Raw genomic sequence first — 19,584 nt, forward strand, 5'->3', positions numbered from 1 at the left:
ATTGAGTACGCGGCTGAGTCGCAAGTTTGCACACAGCAAAGACGCACCTTTGCGTACGCAGCTAAAAAGGTTGTCATATGGTTGTGTGGTAGTCGCATTATTGTGTATGCGACTGGTCGCACAATAGCGTATACGTACTACCGGTTGTGCTGCCATGTGTTTAAATAAAGCCGTTGAGGTTTACATTTTTTCAATTGTTATCAATATCTGGGTTAATGTGTATTTTTCTGTGCAGGAAAAAGTGTGCAACAGTGAGTGTTTGTTGGTAGGGGTAACTTGTTCCCTACAGTTAAAGGTACCGTATGACCTTTAAGGAGTAAGTGCTAGTCGCTCGGTAAGCAGATTTACCGTTCTATACATAGTAGCAGGTGTACATGATGTCTTTGTTGTAGAGAGGTGCGTGGAAGTAGCCGCCAAATCCAAACTTCCATAGGTGTGGAAGTTGCCTTACTAAATCTAATCCGGGTGTGGAAGTTGCCTTTGTCAAATCTTATCCAGGTGTGTGGGCGCCGTCGACTTAAATCGTCCACAGGTAAGTGAAAGTATCTTGATTGTCTTTCACCAGTTGAAATCTTCATTGAAAAGCGTAGGATTTTGTCTCAGAATGGGAGCCGCGCAAACAGTAGAGATGTTAGACAATGATGTGCTGCTAATGGAGGCGCTGATCGGATCGGCACGTCGTATTATGCATACTAAGTACGGTACTTATGCGATAAGGTATTGTGATATATGGTTTAAAATGATGATGAAGAGTGTTAGACCGTTTCCCAGAATTGGTAGTTTTGATAAAAATGTATTAGATAATGTCCGGGATCACATCAGTCTGATCACAAAAAGGTTAAATATTATCAATGTTTAAAACAGTGGCAGCATGAAGGGGATGCGTGGCTTAAAAATGTGCAAGCGACGCAAACTAGCGTCGCAAGCACATCGCCAGAGAATACATCCACGGCGCTAAATTGCAATACGTGCGAGCCACAAAATGGTGCGCACGTGCGACAAGGTAGCGTTGTGGAGAGTATTGCCAGCAGTTCACGCTCACCTCCACCACCTTATGTGGATGGAGGTGCAAGTACAGTTACCAAAAATACTCATAAAAAATGTAACAAGCAATTTGTACCCTCTCTTAAGCAACCATAAAGAAAATGTTTATGATGTGGATGATGAGCCTATTGTAATGTCTGCCATTTCCCATTCTGTGCAAATGATAGATGCTGCATCACCACAATCACGAGTGGTGCCGCCATCTCCATCGGTAACAGCAAGGGAAGTGTTAACACCCTCTGCACCCATAGAGGAAGTTGTTCATACCATACATAGCAGCAGCAGACTAAACCCCCAGCCAGGTAACCAGGTCAAAGGTAGCAGCGCTACCGGTCTGCATCCCATTCGGACAATAACCATTCCAAATGGAAATGCAGATGCGAACGGTATAGTGCCCACGAGGGAAGTGGTAATGCATTGTCCTTGGACAAGAGCAGAACTAAATTCCATCATAAATGATTTCCCCGATCCCAAAAAGGAACTAGTCAAATATCAAAGATTTTGAGAAATTTGGGTAGTTCACATGAGCCCACTAATAAAGATTGGCGTGTGGTGTTAAGGGCTTACCTACCGCGCAATACCGTCGTGACAAAATTTATTGCGGATTGTGTATTGGATGGTGACGTTCCCTTAACAGACCAAGTAAACCAAGGTAACATTTCCCGTATTGTAACTCAATTGGGTATATATTTTCCGGTAGTAGTTAACTGGAATAAAATTTTCACCATTAAGCAAAAGGAGAGTGAAACTGCAGAAGATTATTGTGATCGGGCTCTGCAGGCTATCACCCAGTACACAGAGATAGAAGATATTAAAGATAGCACTCACCATAGGGGAATGATAGTCACGGTACTAATGGACGGTCTGAAAGAGAGTTTAAAAACTCGGGTTCAGACCTCACAGCCTGGCTGGTGGGGCCTCACAATAGATGCCCTCATAGAATCCGCCATCGAACATGATAAAACCATCTCAAAGAAGAGAGAAGCCCAGAGCGAAAAACTAATGGCTGTCAGTATCCAAGCTCTGGAGGGAATGACGGTAACATAACAGCCAACAGACACACTTGCACCTGCACACACACTTACATCTGAACAAGTATATGCCCTCACTAACCCCACGCAACAACAATCACATCTTATCCCACTAACCCAATACAACCACAGGTCCCATACTACTCACAAACTTCATATACCCAACAATACCCTTACCCTCCCTATCCTTACCCATATCCACCACCTTTACCCTCTGCTCAAACCTCACAACAACACATACCTTCACCCGATCCACGAACATGTTTTAATTGTAAACAAACAGGACACTTAAGTAGAAACTGTACAGTAAAAAGAGTAGGAACCCCAAATCAGGGAAGACCTGGATATCCCCATAAGGAATATGCACAGAGACCAGCAAATGTCCAGCAGGCACCAGCTCCAATTGTGGCCGTAAATGCTTTATTGGAGAATGATAGCCAATGCTAGGGGTCAGGTCATACCTTTAGTTTACAGATAGTCAGGTTAACGGGAAGTACTAGGGAAGAACCGGTCATGATGGTTGATGTAGCTGGTACTGAATATCCTTTTCTTGTAGACACAGGGGTGACCAGGTCAGTAATAAAATCTCCTGTTAATTTACAGATGACCAACAAGACAGTACCAACAATGGGTGTAACAGGTAAAGTGGAACATTATCCTTTAACAAAGTCCACAGAGGTTACTATTGGGCCGTTGCATACCAGGCATTCTTTCCTCCTGGCTGCTGCGGCTCCTACTAACCTGCTGGGCAGAGACTTGTTATGTAAGATGGATGTGTTATATATTGCACCCCTGATGGTGTATTTTTAGATATCCCAGAGAGAGTTGCACACGAAGTGCGGGATATACTGGACACTTCCCAAAGGATAATGTATCACTCTACAAGTTTAAATGAAAATCCATCTCAGGTAAATGAAATGTTGTCCCAAATTCCAGATTCCCTTTGGACTAAGGATGCACAGGACACTTGGTTAATGGCAAAGTTAAGCCCCGTAATGGTAAATTTAAAAAGCGGTAGGCAAGCTCCAAAAATTCCCCAATACCCACTAAAACAGGAGGTAGAATTAGGGGTTTTTCCAATAATTGAACGATTATTGCAACAGAGAATTTTAGTCCGTACAGCTGGTGTAGCCAACAGCCCCATCTTTCCAGTGAAGAAGAGTGGTGGAAGGAGTTATAGGCTGGTACAAGACCTTAGAGGTGTTAATAAGGTAGTAGAGAGCCAATTCCCTGTAGTGCCAAATCCAGCTGTCATCCTGATGCAGATCCCACCAAATGCAACCCATTTCACTGTCATTGACCTCTGTTCTGCTTTCTTCTCTGTGCCTCTCCACCCTGACTGTCAGTATCTATTCGCATTTACATACAGAGGTTTACAATACACATGGACACGGTAACCCCAAGGTTTCATAGACAGCCCCAGTATCTTCTCCCAGGCATTGCACGACTGTTTACAATCTTTTCAACCTGCCAATGGATCTGTTCTAATTCAATATGTGGATGAATTATTGTTATGTTCTGACTCGTTTATGTCATGTTTAAATGATACTAAACTTTTGTTACTTCATCTCTCGCATACAGGACAGAGTAAAATATTTGGGATACTGCCTAACCCAGGGTTTATGACATCTTACAACAGATATAATCCAGGCCATACAAAACATGACACTGCCACAGAATCAACAGCAAATTCGTACCTTCTTGGGAATGTGTGGATACTGTAGAATGTGGATCCCAGGTTTTTCTATTTTGGCTTTACCTTTACAGGAATTAGTATCTTCCTCAAAACCCGATCGTGTCATACACACAGAGGAATCAGAGCAGGCTTTCCTTAATCTTAAGGATAGTCTGACAAAAGCTCCTGCATTGGGAATACCTGATTATGAAAAACGTTTTGATTTGTATTGTACGGAAGCCGATGGTTGTGCTGCAGGTGTCCTTACACAAAAACATGGTGATGCCAGTAGGCCCGTAGCATACTACAGTGCCCAACTGGACACTGTAGCAAGATCACTCCCCACCTGTTTGAGAAGTGTAGCAGCTACCACTCTATTGGTGAGTAAAAGTGAGGACGTAGTATTGGGTCATGATATGATTGTCTACACTCCCCATGCTGTATCTGCTCTGTTGAACTCAGCTCAAACAAGACACATCTCTTCGGCTAGGTTTACCAAATGGGAACTAGCACTAATCACACCCGCAAACATTACTGTTAAACGTTGCAGCACGCTGAATCCAACAACGTATTTACCATATGTACAACATGATGTACAAAGGGTGGAAGGAGGCGAGTTGCTGGTGGGAGGTGAGTTCAGCAGACATATTGATACGCACGATTGGATGACATATCTGAACCAGACCTTTACTGCTAGACCTGACGTACATGACATACCTTTAGAGAATGTGGATGTGACTTTTTATACGGATGGGAGTTGTCATAGACAAACAGACACAGGTGAATTATGTACAGGTTATGCTGTTGTAAATGACACAGACATCATAGAAGCTAAGCCTCTTGGTCCTCCTCACTCAGCCCAGGTGGCAGAGTTAGTAGCACTAACTAGAGCATGTGAACTGGCAGCAGGCAAATCTGTTAACATTTACACTGACTCGAGGTATGCGTTCGGGGTGGTGCACGATTTTGGGGCTCTATGGCGTCTGAGAAATTTTATGACAGCAGCAGGCACACCAGTTGCACATTCCTGACACATAAAACATCTTTTAGAAGCAATCCAACTGCCCAAAGTGGTGGCAGTAATTAAATGTAAAGCCCATACATGTGAGGATGATCCGGTGTCACTGGGCAACAACAGAGCCGATGAAGCTGCAAAATGGGCAGCAGGGTTAAAAATGTTTTCTCCAACTGAGAAAATTATGTCTTTCCAAACAATTGATATGCTGAAATTAATTGAGATGCAAAATTTGTGTTCCATTCAGGAAAAATACATTTGGAAGTCCAAGGGATGTGGGCAAGAGTCCTCTGGGCTCTGGAGGGACAGACAAGGTAAGCCAGTAGCCCCCAAGGCATATTACCCCAGCCTGGCTGAGGCAGCACACGGTCTGACTCATCTGGGCAAACAAGGTATGTGCAAGTTGGTGAGAGCATACTTGTGCGCACCAGGTTTTTCTTCACAAGCAGAAAAGATGGCAATGTCCTGTCTGACCTGCTTGAGGAAGAATATAGGGAAAGCGATCCCTACCAAACCGTCCCACATTCCACTAACGGACCTTTCCAGGTGATACAAATTGATTTAATCCAATTACCACCCTGCAGGAACCTTAAGTATGTATTAGTGTACATTGACGTATTTTCTAACTGGGTTGAGGCCAACCCAGCGGCCACTAATACTGCTGCGTTTACTGCCAAGAAAATAGTTCAGGAATTTGTATGCAGGTACGGTGTCCCTAAAATCATTGAAAGTGAAAGGGGTACTCATTTCACAGGTGATGTTTTTCAAAATATGTGTAAGCTGATGGGTATTAATAGCCGACTTCATACCCCCTGCCGACCGCAAGCCAGTGCCAAGGTAGAGAGGATGAACGGGACTATTAAAAATAAGTTAAGTAAAATCATGGCAGAGACTGGACTAGGATGGCCAGAAGCGTTACCTTTGGTCCTACATAGCATAAGGACCACTCCTAGACCTCCTCTAAATCTGTCCCCATTTGAAATATTGTTTGGTAGACAACCTCATTTGATTATAAGTCCACAGGAAGACCTGAAGGGTAACAACGAGGTAACTGTAAAGTATCCTATAGCAATGAGTAAGCAGTTAAAGCAACAGCAGCAGAAACTGAAATTGTTGTCTAATGATATGCCTGAAACTAACTGTCATGATGTGAACCAGGAGAATATGTAATGATCAGAAATTTCTTGCGTTCAGGTTGTTTGACTGATCGGTGGGAAGGTCCGTACCAGGTGCTGCTGACAAGTACTACATCTTTGAAGGTGGCCGCGAGAGATACCTGGGTCCATTCCACTCACTGCAAAAAGGTCAATCAACCGGTGGAGAAACAAGTCGGAGACAAGGCTGATAGTGTGGACCTGTCGCTCGCGAGCTTGTTCCGGGAGGATTGAAAAGGTTGTAGTGCGTTACCTGAACTAAAAGAAACTTGCAGGTTTTGTTGTGACAATGGACGGGCCTGTTGTGTTCATTTTCATATTCTCTTTTAGAGTGTTCACCATCTTGGTCAGTTCGGGAATATCCAGTTTCTGTGATGGGAGACCGATCGAGGAAATGGGAGCTGATGGCAGTGCTGATGGAGTGGAGTCTGGAGGAATGCAGTGCCAATCAGGGGAATGTCAGACCAATCTTAGTACTGTTATTGTTAATAGAGCTGTCATTCCAGATACTCGGGGACGGTGTGGAGGTTTATCGTCTGAAGATTCCTGTATTTGTGAGCTATGTGGGTCCCTAGTTGATGAGAACTGTATCCAACGGTGCCAACCTAAATATAACCCGTACTTGGGTGGGTATCCTTTAGAGGATTATCATAGCATGGTAGGCAAAGTGTTAAATCAAACTGATTGGTGGGTGTGTTCACATGTGCCACAGGGACAGCATAATGTAGGGTTGGTGCCATTTCCGCTGAATATCACGGAAATTTTAGAATTACAGAAAGGGAAAACATTGGATGGAAAATTCCTCTCATCCAAACCACCTCATTTCAAACTCTATCAATTTCAAGTAGATAGATCACTTTTGTGTTTAAACATAACCAACCCCAATAAACCCGGGAGTTGGGAAGTGACGGGGAATGACCTTCTCACAAAGAGCTGATAATGAGCCCATAGACCATAATCTGTTACGCTCAATTAAATCTGGTGGGAAACATTTTAGGTATCGGTATACATTGAGTTCCACCAAAGAAATTATTGGTAAGGTGCCAAATGGTTATTGTGCTAAAATAATACAGCCAGAAACTTGCATGTATCAGATGGAAGACCCAGAAATAGGATTGTTTGCAAGGGAAATGTGCTTAATGATAATGATGCATACCATTCCTTATGTTCTCCCTGATAATGTATATTTCATATGTGGAAGAAAAGCGTATAAATGGCTCTCCCCGAGTTCCAAAGGTCTGTGTTACCTGGGAAGAGTAGTCCCAGAAGTTATGACCCTCACACATGTTGAAATGCTTGGTATACATAAAACCACACCGTCACCATATCTTCACACACAATATGAACACAGAGGCAAAAGAAATATGATACCTGGTGACGTGCATAAAGCCACTCAGTTAATCAGTGAGGCAACTGGCTTTCAAGTTTTAGTTGCATTGGATCCCACCAGGATTGCTCGGGGTACATTAAATTTTAGGTATATTCAGGAACTTGCTAAATTGATAGATAATATCACCGAGATGTACGATGACACATTCAGGTATACAGGGAGAGAATTGCAAGCGTACAAGAAAGAACTGGTGCAACACAGGCTAGTGTTGAATTATTTAACTGCTGTTACTGGAGGGTATTGCGTAACATTGGCCACCCAGTTTGGAGTAAAATGTTGCACCTATGTCACCAATGATACCAGTGACCCCAAGGAGGTGATAGACCGAAGGATGGATGAAATTCTGCAGCTAAAATGGGAGTTTCGTAAGAACCATAATGCTTCAGTGGCTGAAGTAGGGGAAAAGATAGAAGGATGGGTTTCATGGCTGAACCCAGTAAAATGTTTTTCAGGTCTAGGGGAATGGGTCCAGGAAGTGATCGCTAGCATAGGCAAATTCTTGATCCTTATACTAATTGTCATCATAACAATTGGCATATGCGTCCGGTGTCTTCCTATTGTGTTGAGGTGTGGAAAATGTAAAAATAGAGTAAAATGCATGAACAAAACTATGATGGTGGTCAGTAATGACAATATGAATACCGAGGTAAATATAGAACTGCATTACAACCCTGAACTAGGAAATACCATCATTTAATGTATTATATTTAGACATGCATAGAATGTATTATTGAAATGTTATTTTTAGAACACCTCAGATAATGTAAAGTCTCAATTCCCCTCCTAGACTGCTTTTATAAGACTGGTGCATTCCCACACCTTTCACATGATCTTCCAAGATCCACAGTGTGCGTATAATAGTAGTTTTATGTCCCCACCCAGAGACACATTATTGATGGATTAAGAACCACTTTGTGCCATCCCACAATAACACTAAATAATATGTAAATGTAAGCCTAAATTAAACTCAAAGAGTAGATTGTGATAGCATGTTGCTATCAAAGGGTGGACTGTCGAAGCTGGGAAATTGGCTGAGACAATATTAGTTTAAAATTGAATCACGGCGATGCCATCTTGGAAATGAAATCGCAAGACGCCATTTTGCGAATGGCCGCCCCAGCACCATTTTAGATAAACTCACAATTAAGTACATATGGCGAGATTACTATTAGCATCATGCATCTTTCTCACTTCTAATACACACAGTAATACGCACAATTGCGCTGTTAACTAGTCGCATATTAGCGAATGCATAAGATAAAACACCGTTTTAGTAGCTAAATGCGTACGCATCCGCACCAAGTTAACTAGCGTCTTTATATCAAACCCTGCATACTTACACATTACATATTCACATACAAGGTTTCATAAGCTTTAAGGTATAAGATTTAAGTTTGTTCATTTAGTATAAATGCTATGAAATTAAGATTGTTTGGTAACTAAGGTTTTCTACATGCTAAGTGTTTGGTTTTGTACTGATGCGTACTCTTTCCACAGTATTCCGGTGTTATCGGTGGGGAGATCGCATCATGCAGTCTCAACTTATGGACCGCAGAGACTTCAAGCAACAAAATGTATAGGAAATGAATAACTGTTAGGATGTTGCATGTGGCGGGAATCTAGGGACCCTCAGTTGTTGGAGGCTGGGTTGTGTCTATTTGAATCAGCCTGTTAAATGCTCTGTAACAGATGGATACCCCTTGGGAACCAATAGCATCAGCAACAAACTTCCCTATTGTGTTGTCTATTTCTGGGGGGTATAAATATGTGTGCTCCAACACTGGGTCTTTTGTCTTCGTGCTGAATGCTGATAGACGAGGGGTTTCTTGCTGATGCCTAACATCTGGTCCGGAAGCGCTGCATATGTATACTGTACTTGGGTCTGTATAATTCCTTTGCGCAGAATTGTGTCTGGATCAATAGCGTGTAACTGACTGTACTTTTACTTGAATAATACTTGTGCTTTGGAACCACAGATTCCAGGTCTTAAGTCTTTATTTACTGTATGACTGCGTACGCAAATTAGTGTCATCCTTAGAAGGTATAGGCAGGATATTAGAAGGTATAGGAAGGAGTGTACAGAGGTTCTGATCCAGTATCGTTACATTCGTCATGGATGCCCTGTTGTTAATCCAGCTCTGATGGGCTAAGTTTTAAATGTATATGTGCTTTAGGGCCTGATTCAGCAAGGAACGCTATTCTGCTTATACACACGCAACTGCATTCCTAATATCAGCAGCGCTATTTAAATGCAGGGCCAGCAACAGAAATCTTGGGGCCTGGTACACTGATGTCTCTGGGCGCCCCACCTTCTCACCACCACCCCTGATCCCGCACATCCCTCCCCTGCATGTGTTATATTTGAAGTATGAGATATATAATATGACTAAAAGGACCAGAGTGTCCTGAAACGTTGCCAGATGGATGCATATTGCGTTATTTTCACCTGCTTATATATAGATATAAAATATATTCTATATATAGCGTGCAGAGGGTCCAGCACTCCCAACAACTTAAATAACTTTTATAGGTGGGCCCTCACAAAAAATATAAAGGCATACAAAGGTGCGGCACTCTCATTAAATAATACAGATGACACAGCTGTGTATAACCGACGTTTCAGTACTTTATCTGAACTATCTAATCCTGAAGATAGTACAGATAAAATACTGAAATGTTGATTATAGACTGCTGTGTCATCTGTATTATTTACTAAGAGTGCTGCACCTTTGTATGCATATATAATTATATATATATATATAATTTTATATATATATATATATATACACACACAAATATATATATATATATATATATATATATATGTACATACATACATTTAAGGGAACAGACCCAGTGCCTTTATTTAATTAATTTTAATTTGGCTAAAAAAAAATCTATTCAATACTGTCTCTTACTTTTTTTTCCTTTTGTGATCAGATGCTGACAGCCAGACTTGTCCTCAACAACTGAACTGTTGCGTGTTCCATCCACAGGCAGCCCTCTGTCTCCATCCATATATGGCTGTGGCTGCGCCCGCCCCTCCCATTCAAGTCCTGCCCTCTTCTTACCTGCAGCATGCGCGCGGCGCCAGCCAGTCACTGTCACTGGGAGGCACAGGCTGTAGGCTTCTCATTGGTCCACCGCCGGCCCGGCAACCCAGCACTGCTCTGAGGTGCCGGCAGGGGAGAGAATGGCTGGCTGCTACTGGGCTGGCCTGGCTGCCGTTGCACCTGCTGTGGATCGCGGCGGCGGCCCGACGGGATCAATCGGGCCGGGGGTACTTGCCCCCTTAATCCGGCCTTGGTTGGGCCGTGGCTATGGGTCCCGTTGGCTGCGACCATCATTTTGTGCCCGTCCAGTCCTCGGGGCCCCTCTGGACCTCGGGACCCGGTAAGGGTGTACCCTTAATCCTCCCGTCGCTGGGCCTGTTTAATGTGTGCATTCATTTTGCATACGCAGCCTGACATAAGGACGCCCATTTCCGTTTACTCACATCCGTATACTAGCGCAACATAGCAAGACAATCGGTAACATCGAGTAATATCGGGCCCATGCGCACAGTTAAGGAAGCCCAGACATCACTCAGGAATTGCTAACTTCTGCAGGTAACGCAGTGGCTAATTTATGCACGCTAATGCCTCTGCAGACGCAGTTCCCATCGCCATTGCTAGTACGCACACTGCGATGCATACGAATGCGCAGTGTGAATTAATCGACTGACTGCGTGCGTATACACAACTACGTTCCTTGCTGAATCAAGCCCTTAGATACACTTTTATTTATTTCAATAGCCATAGTAACTGCATGAAAAACATGCAATCTTTATTTAAATGTGGGGACTATATATCACTGACTAGAAAACAATTACAATAAAGCTGACACACTGGCCTAATGTGTCTAAAAAATAACAACACACTTAATAAATGTAAATTATAAACACTCCTTTTGAAACCCTTAAAATGTCTCTAAACAACTGTTCTGTTCAACCTCCAGTAAAAGCTTTGTGAATACATTTGCAGGAAATAGAACTATTGGCATAATGCTGGCAATTATCCTGCATATAAAACTATGTTCTTTCTATTTTTAAATGTTTTATAGTGACTTGTGGGCACAATCGCAGACGGTAAACACTTTGCCGGAGGTACTGGAAAGTCTCATATGTCCAGGGGCATTTAAGCAATGAGGGGGCTTGTGTGCAAGTTTTTTGAGTGAGCCTCCATCCCATGGACATATGGCACTGGCAGCCACTCAGTCAGAGCTTCTTCTGGTTGCAGGGTTGGCGGCGTGGGCCCAACTGCACTCCGGGTGCCAGGTGCACTGCACAGCATGCAACAATTAAAGCTATGTCAAGTCACATGACATGACCCTTAACATAAATACCTGCACTCAGTATACCTTGCCTGTATGCAAGGATGGTACACAATATTGTAGAAAGGAGATAAATGTTTTACAATGATAAAGAGGAAGACTAACCTTGTTTAGGTTGTTAGAAGCTATGATCACTAACATTTTGGGATGCAGAAACATATTCAATTGTCAATATCATTCCACTAATAACTTAATCAAACGTAGCTAAACATACATAAAGGTGATATTTGCAGTTTGTGTGGCACTTACCATTTTGCAATACCAGTTGTTATTATTTTCATCGTCTTCCATTTCCAAACGGATTTTTTGAATCGCTCCGAGATTCATAGTGAGATCCACTGTGGTGCGCGATGTGCTGCCCCCTGTCAGTGTGCCTTTGGCAAACATGACTGGTTCATGATTTCCATTGATACAGCAGATTGTTAACATTACAGCAGAATTGGTTCCAGTATTTGGCATTTCAGCAGTCACAACCATGACATTGATTGTTCCTGAAAAGACCATACGTACAGTATATGCATCACATTTCACATATATAATCACACTACAACTTACAGAAACACTGCTGCTTGCCAGATTTTTGCCAAGGAGTTGCATTTGAAGTAATTCTGTCTTTATGATATAAAATGTGTTTTTAAAATTAGAGATAAGGAATTCATGTTGAGACTCTGGTGCTAATGTACCGGTGGATATTAAAAAAAAAAAAAAATAATAAAAAAAATAAAATATATATATATATATATACACATATCCATACTACATTAGAGAGATACATTTTAACAGTGTCAACATCTAAAATATCACCATGTGAAATGTTGACATTCTCAGAATGCCGACAGTTAATTGTTTGCTGTCTGTAGAGTTTAGGGTTACACTGCTGGGGGAGACTAGGGTTAGGATCTGACAGACGTCTTCGTCGGAAGTGTTGGTCACATGGCCGCTGGGACTGGGCAGATGACATTGAAAACACCATTACTACCTGAACCAGGTAAGTGGCAATCCAGCCAAGTCAACATTCTCATGTCAACCTGATGCATGCCGACATGAGAACTGTAAAACTAACAAACCACACTCCCTGCCACATTCATTAATAATAACAAAGGGAAATGAGGGAACAAAGAGAGCGGGGGGGGGGGGGCGAGTGGGGTGCATAATTTTGAGAGTACGAGGAGAGTTTGTAGGCTTCAGTAAAAGAAGATGGGTTTTTATGGGACTTGTAAGGCTGGGAGGATAGGTAAAAGTCTGATTACTTGCAGGAGCACATTCCAGAGATTGGGAGCAGGGCGGGAGTGAGAATAAGTGATACTTATTATAATTATTTATTATTATAATTGATAGTAATTATTATAACGAAACAGGAACCATTAACTGCCCTGTAATGTGAAACAGGAACCACTAACTGCCCTGTAATGTTATTATGCTATTAAAATTTCTCCACCTATTGTTCCCTAAAATATTTCCATAGTGCAGAGGTACTGTATCACAATTAACTTATCTGTCATGCAAAATTTATGTTTGTAGCATACACTTATTCTGTGTAAGCTCCACCTAGTGGTCAGCCTTATACCAGCATAATTGAAAAAATGATATGACCGCGCTCAAATTAGAAGCAGCTTATTTTAATCAAATCAATATGGTGTAATTTGTTGAATAAATCTAATGTTAATATGTAAATTGAATAATATAATGTTTGGGAGATTGAAAAATAATAAATAATAAAAGTCATAGATAAAATTGAGTAGAATAAATAATATTTAAAAAATTGTGACAGTATAAAAATAAGTTAAAGTAAACCAATCAAAGTAAAAATAAAGATAAGAATAGGATCCAAATAAAATAAGATAAATAACACTATAGTGAGCTAAAAAAAAGCAAAATAAGACACTATCACTGATGGTACCTGAAAAGAGAGAAGTATATAATGGAGTAACGATGTTTAATGCATATAGCTCTCTTTGAGAATAGTTTTGAAACTTTTAAACACTATGATTAGTTTCTTTTGGTTATATACAGAGATGATCCATTGAATACAACAGAAAGGACGGGAAGAAAAGGGTGACAGGAAGATTCAGAAGGAATTATAAAGATACCTTTATGTGTACACATCTCACCTAGTTAAGGTGAGGAGTCATCCCTAAATAGTCCTTAAAAGGACACGTTTGTGTAAAAAATCATAATCATTTCTTGTTGTATCTCTTCTTCTTTAAAGAGGGTTAGAGAAACTTTTTCCAGCGCCGGTTGGCCATCTCATATTTTTTTTATTAGATTTATCCACAAATACAAGCATGGTTTAAATTTCATAGGCTTTATCAGAATGCTCCCCAGTGCACCCTGAGTATATGATAGTACAGGACCACCATTTTAGCCTCATGTTCCCCATAATACAGGTGCAGCTACAGTATATTCTCCCCTTTGCATTAACAATAGTAAGAAATAAGAATTCTGATTTACATTTACTACCATTATATCTGCTGACAGTTCAGAACTTAGTTGTGTCTGCATTTGTGTGTTAAAACTTAGTACATTATTACACAGTACAGATTCTCTGCATACACCCACTCATATTTGTATGCTCATTATATGTATGTATACTGTACATGTATGTATTTCATGTTTTATGTATGCATTGCCATATCTCATACATATTGCATGTTTTATGTTTGCTTTACGTGAAGTGCATATTGTAATTCCATTCTATTGCTTGTTTGTATCCCAGTTTTACCAATTCACCTTATGAATTCTATTACTACAATAAAGCACTATTCTTCACATTTTCACATCTACTTTGGAACTATTGAAAAGTAGGAGTGGTTATGCTATCTGCCAACATATACTCAGGCCTTAGGGAAGTTTATAGAGAGGACAGAACATTACCTACACTCTACTTCTTATGCTGGATCTGATGTACTCTATCAATTAAATAAGTAAAAAAAAACATTGAAGATGGACTGTTCACAATGATCACCTAATGCATAATGAGTTAATGTCTGGGTGACTGCTTACTTACTACACGCCAGCCAATCAGTGGTCTCTTATTATCAATCAGTTTGTTAGTGAAGGGAGGGCGGAGTTTCGTTATACATTCTTTTTTGTTTTAGTACACATGCTGGCAGGTAAGATAGCTGAAAGTACAAGGGGTTTGAGCTAGCTAGTCTGTCACAACCATCTTTTTATGGAGTTTTTCCTGTGATTTTTGAAATCGCAGACTAATATATCTGGTTATTTGTATTTTTCACATATAATAAATCCAGATGGCGATTTGGAACATTTTGAAAATGGCACGTTTGCAGCTGTTTTCTGGTAACTTTGCAATTACCAAATCCACTGGTTTGACCAAATTGCTATTTGATAATTCTCCTGAGTGTAGACATAAATATATACACCTATCAGGATAGATATCTGTTGAGGCACTGGAGGGCAAGGACACACATGATGATAATGCAGCACATCTGAGCAGCATCTGTAGACTGACCCTCCAGATGACTAGAACTTAATTAATTAATAAGGTTACTATAGTGTACGAAGTCTCTGTCATCGGTTCAGATTACTTAATTTATATTTACATTAAGCTACTGAAGTAAATATTATTTCAATTGATTGATTTAAAAAAATAGATATTTGATTTTCATTTAATTTTGTTTATATTTAATTATGTTTGAAATTCAACGTTCAAATTCATTAATAACTCTGAATACATTATTATCTCTCGTATCTATTGCAATTCTATATATCATTAGAATGTTATGAACAAATAGAGTAATGCAATTTTTGTCACATACCTACATCAGCTCTATGTGCATGGTGCATAAATATACTCGTGTGACTCCTAACGTAAACCTGGAGCACATGCTAATGATGTACAGATTTCATAGATGCATCACCTCAATGTACGCATGTAAGCACACCATTTTCTGCGTGCTTCTTTCCTGCTTACAACTCTACATAAGCCTCTATGTATTTTAAATAGCAAAAATAATCTGCAATTGCAGGGACTTTGGTTTTAGGGCCTGATTCAGAGATGTGCATTCAACCGATGATGAACGTACATCTCCGATGGTGAGCGGTCTGCGCCTGTGCAGGACCCGTTCTGCCTATGTGCAGAATGAGTCCTGCGATTATGCTCTCAGCTCTCCCGCCCCCCAAACCACAGCTTGACCGACATGCTGCAGTGTTTGGGGAGTGGAGTGGGGGCATGGCAGGTCACCGTACCTGGGAATGGGGGCATCGCCCCCGTTTTTGGGGAAGGACGAGGCTTGGGTCAATAAAGCAAAGTCAGTCTATTACTGTAGCTTGGCAACAAGAGTTCTTAACACTGAAAGAGGGACTACTGTACTGGGAGACACCCAGAGAAATGGGAGAATCTGGGAACAAATTGTTTTGCCTGAGAATTATAAACAAATGGACCTGCACAATGGGAGTGTATTTGGAATGGGAATACAACAGCTGGCCTGATTAAGGACTTAAGCTGGCCACACACTAGACCAGCTTACATCCAACCAGCCAACTTGTTGATTGGTTGGAATGAAAATCTGGTAAGGAATGGGAGTAAATGATGATCAGCAATGTGCTCCTAAATGCCAGAAAACAGATGAAAATGACAAGTTTGTTAAATGTTTGATCTAAACAATTTGTTCAAACAACAGTTTTGGTCCATTTTCCAGAACTTGGGAGCAAATTGCTGATTGTACACCTTACCAGATTTTCATTCCAACCAATCAACTAGTTGGCTGGTTGGACAGATAATCTTTAGATGTGTGGCCAGCTTTATTCTATTGTCCATGAACGGAAGCAGAAATTTAAATATACTGTAAGCCATGGTGCTGAAGTAAAACTTTCCAGACAAAATATATCACCTCCAGTAGTTTCAGCTGTTGTGCATTGACTTTTTATATTGAAACTGATAAATTACCAATCACTGTACACGTTATGCTCAAGCCTATACTACCAGAGATCAGATGATAACTATGTTTGTAAATATTTTCAGGAACAAAGCTTCGAATATGCAACTGTCTGAAGTTTGTGGAATTATGGATTAAAGGATACTTTTGCCCTGAGCTCCGCAGACCCTAGAACCATCCCTGTCTCTATGGACCTGTTTATAGTCAGGGCAAGAAGTCACCAAAATCCAAAAACAGTAATCACCACAATCCAATGACAGTGATCAGAGAGCCATAAATCACCAGAATCCAAAGCCAGCAGCCAGAGCCAGCAGTCACAGGAACATTGGCGTATTTATAATGGGTGCAGGGTGTGCGGTGCACACAGGCCCCTGGGTCCAGTGAGGCTCACACCGAACACCCTGCACCCATTTATCTTCAATATTCACCTCTCAGGAGTTCTGCATCTGCAGCGGCAGTACTGCACAGATCACCGGGAAAATGGTGTAGCGGCTATTTTCCCACAGTTTTGCATATGTGCAGTAGGAAATAATCACAAGGAAAATGACCGCACAGTGCCAGAGTCTACCAGTGCTTAGTCACTATGTGCTGCCAGCTAGAGAGGAGGGGGCCCGGACGAAGAGTGCACAAGGGCCCCCTCCTCTCTTAATACGTCCCTGCACAGGAAGTAGTACTCCTAGCAGAAACGACGTGAAGTGGCGAGTGGCTTATCATATATTTGCAAAATGTGTGTAACTAAGGCTTCAGCATTTTATTTACAGATATAATATTACCTTTTATACTATTTTATGGCAGTGGGGGAAATATTTGTGTGTTTCTTAATGTTGCCCTTGCTGCCAATGGGAGTATTGGAGAGCGGATGCTGCAGTAGGCAGCTGTGGAGATTATATTCCCCTTCAAGCCTTGCAGGAGGAAAGAGAGGGGGAACCACAAAGAAAGAGGTGTGGGATTGATATTGCTTATCTTATTCAGGGTGGGATGTACTAAGTTTCGGATCCGCGATGCGGTACATCCCGCCACGTATCAAGTACATACCGCGTACTTAAAAATACTATTAAATATGCAAAGGACAGCTCTTCTGATAAGAGATAAGAGCTGTCCTTTACGTTGACTTGGTCTTCTGGGTTTAATACCTATTTGTTCCTCTGCACATGCACAGAATGGCGAACATCACCGCGGTGGACACTAGGAGGGATCGGATTGGATCCCTCCTAGAAGAAATGCGAATAGAAGACCATAGGCTTATATTGGGTAACGCCATCTAAAGATGGGTTCAAGCTCCAGAATGTATCTCATTCTGGAGCTTGGTACATATGGAAATGTGGGCAAAAATCTGAAAACTGCATTTTCATAGTTTTGGTTGCATTTTCATGCTCAGTACATCCCGCCGTTAGAGTTAGGAGGTCCCAAAATGAATTGAACAAATGCCTATTTGCAGAGTGTACCTTGTGTATTTTTGTACTGCACATGGTCTTGAATTGAGCATTTGCAAATGCGAGTGATGCAGAGTCATACACAATTCAACTGAATCTCCAACTGCCACTAAAAGGGAGTAACTGGGCTGTAACCAGGCGCTCTTATGTTCTCATGCAATGTGCAGTTAAGAGGTGTCAATTGAATTGCAGGCAATGCAGAAGTGTACAGAACCATAAATATGCAGGGTTTCAAATGTATCTTTTGCAGCAAGGATTGGGCTGATGCAAATGTTCCGGATAATGATGACAGGTATCAACCAAACGTGCTGATACAGGCGGTATGGCAAATGTTTACCACTGTGCATGGGTGCTAATAATATACACATTTAGGGCCTGATTCAGAGCCGCTCGCTAGATGCGATCGCTCGCACGATGTGTATGCAAATTGCGTAGGCAGTGCTACCGCACAGCAATGCATTAGCACGCCCAGTATTTCTTAGAGAGCGATCACATCGTGTATGCAGACACCCACCAGCCTGTTTTAAGACGCCCACTTGTGCACGTCATGTCCAGGAAGTGTATGCAACCATCGGTACATCGGATGCTATTGCAGCGCTTGAGGTTGACCATACCCTGCCGCAAGCACTGCGAGCACTTCAGTGTAAAAACAAGCCAGGTGACGTGTACTATGATGCCGTCTTATAATTATGCACACCTCTAAAACACCATTGAGATGCTCAGGCACGCCTGCGTTTGCACCTCCACTCCCCCGTTTTAATGGCTAGCCCCTGTTATCACCTACAAACGGTTTCCCCTGTCACTCACTCTGCTGGGCTGTTTATGTGCAGCGAGCGAACACATTGTGAACATTTGCTAAGGTATGCGCACGCGCACTGCTATGTGTACGAATGCGCACACTGCATACACACTGCATACCATCGGCATCAGCGAGCGGGTCTGAATGAGCTCCTTAGTTCTGTGCAGGCAGTGCAGGAGCAATTACACCCAATTTTCGTTCTCCTCTCCATCAGCCCCAGGATGTACAGCATAAGTGTGCATGCATTTGAGACTAATGTTTAAGTAGTATGTTCAATTATCTTTCTTGAACCATAAAATTTAATTCTAAATACACTGACATTTCACTTTTCATCTGTTACTTGAACAATAATTCCCTGTAATGGATTAACCCTTACTGCAGATTACACCAATAAACAACCGTAATGGTAATTAATTTTTAGTTTTTGTGGTGTGACGTATATACGTGAGGTGTGTTCTGGTGAGTAGGGTTCCCAGAATCAATCCCTGGTGAGCAGGGCCGGATTAAAGGGGAGGCGACAGGGGCGGTTGTGTTGGGGCTCCCACCTCTAGTGCACCTGCCGAAGTGGGGGCAGAGCCAGAACAGCAAGCCCCGCCCCGTATCATCCGCAAATCGCAAGATTAAGGCTCGAGGTGGACGGGGCCTAATTATGTAAGGTGCCCACTTTCATTAGCAACCAGCAGCTCCTGCATGTAAGTGTGTATGGGTACTGTTTTTATATGTATGCATGTATTTATATATGTATATATGTATGTATGTGCTAGTGTGTATGTA

The 19,584-nt window shown here is 41.7% G+C and overlaps 1 protein-coding gene across 1 annotated transcript in view; it reads right to left on the reverse strand.

Annotated features, from left to right (window-relative positions):
* The window catches only part of RP1 (RP1 axonemal microtubule associated), a 668,735-nt gene that overhangs the window by 111,224 nt on the left and 537,927 nt on the right, over positions 1-19,584 (reverse strand). Inside the window, exon 46 of the mRNA XM_088469748.1 lies at positions 11,930-12,171. Within this exon, the coding sequence (XP_088325874.1) occupies positions 11,930-12,171 (242 nt within the window). The remainder of the gene's footprint in view (positions 1-11,929; positions 12,172-19,584) is intronic.

This window comes from Taudactylus pleione, unplaced genomic scaffold (genome assembly GCF_031769625.1).
Source record: "Taudactylus pleione unplaced genomic scaffold, aTauple2 ptg000093l, whole genome shotgun sequence".
Lineage (NCBI taxonomy): Eukaryota > Metazoa > Chordata > Amphibia > Anura > Myobatrachidae > Taudactylus > Taudactylus pleione.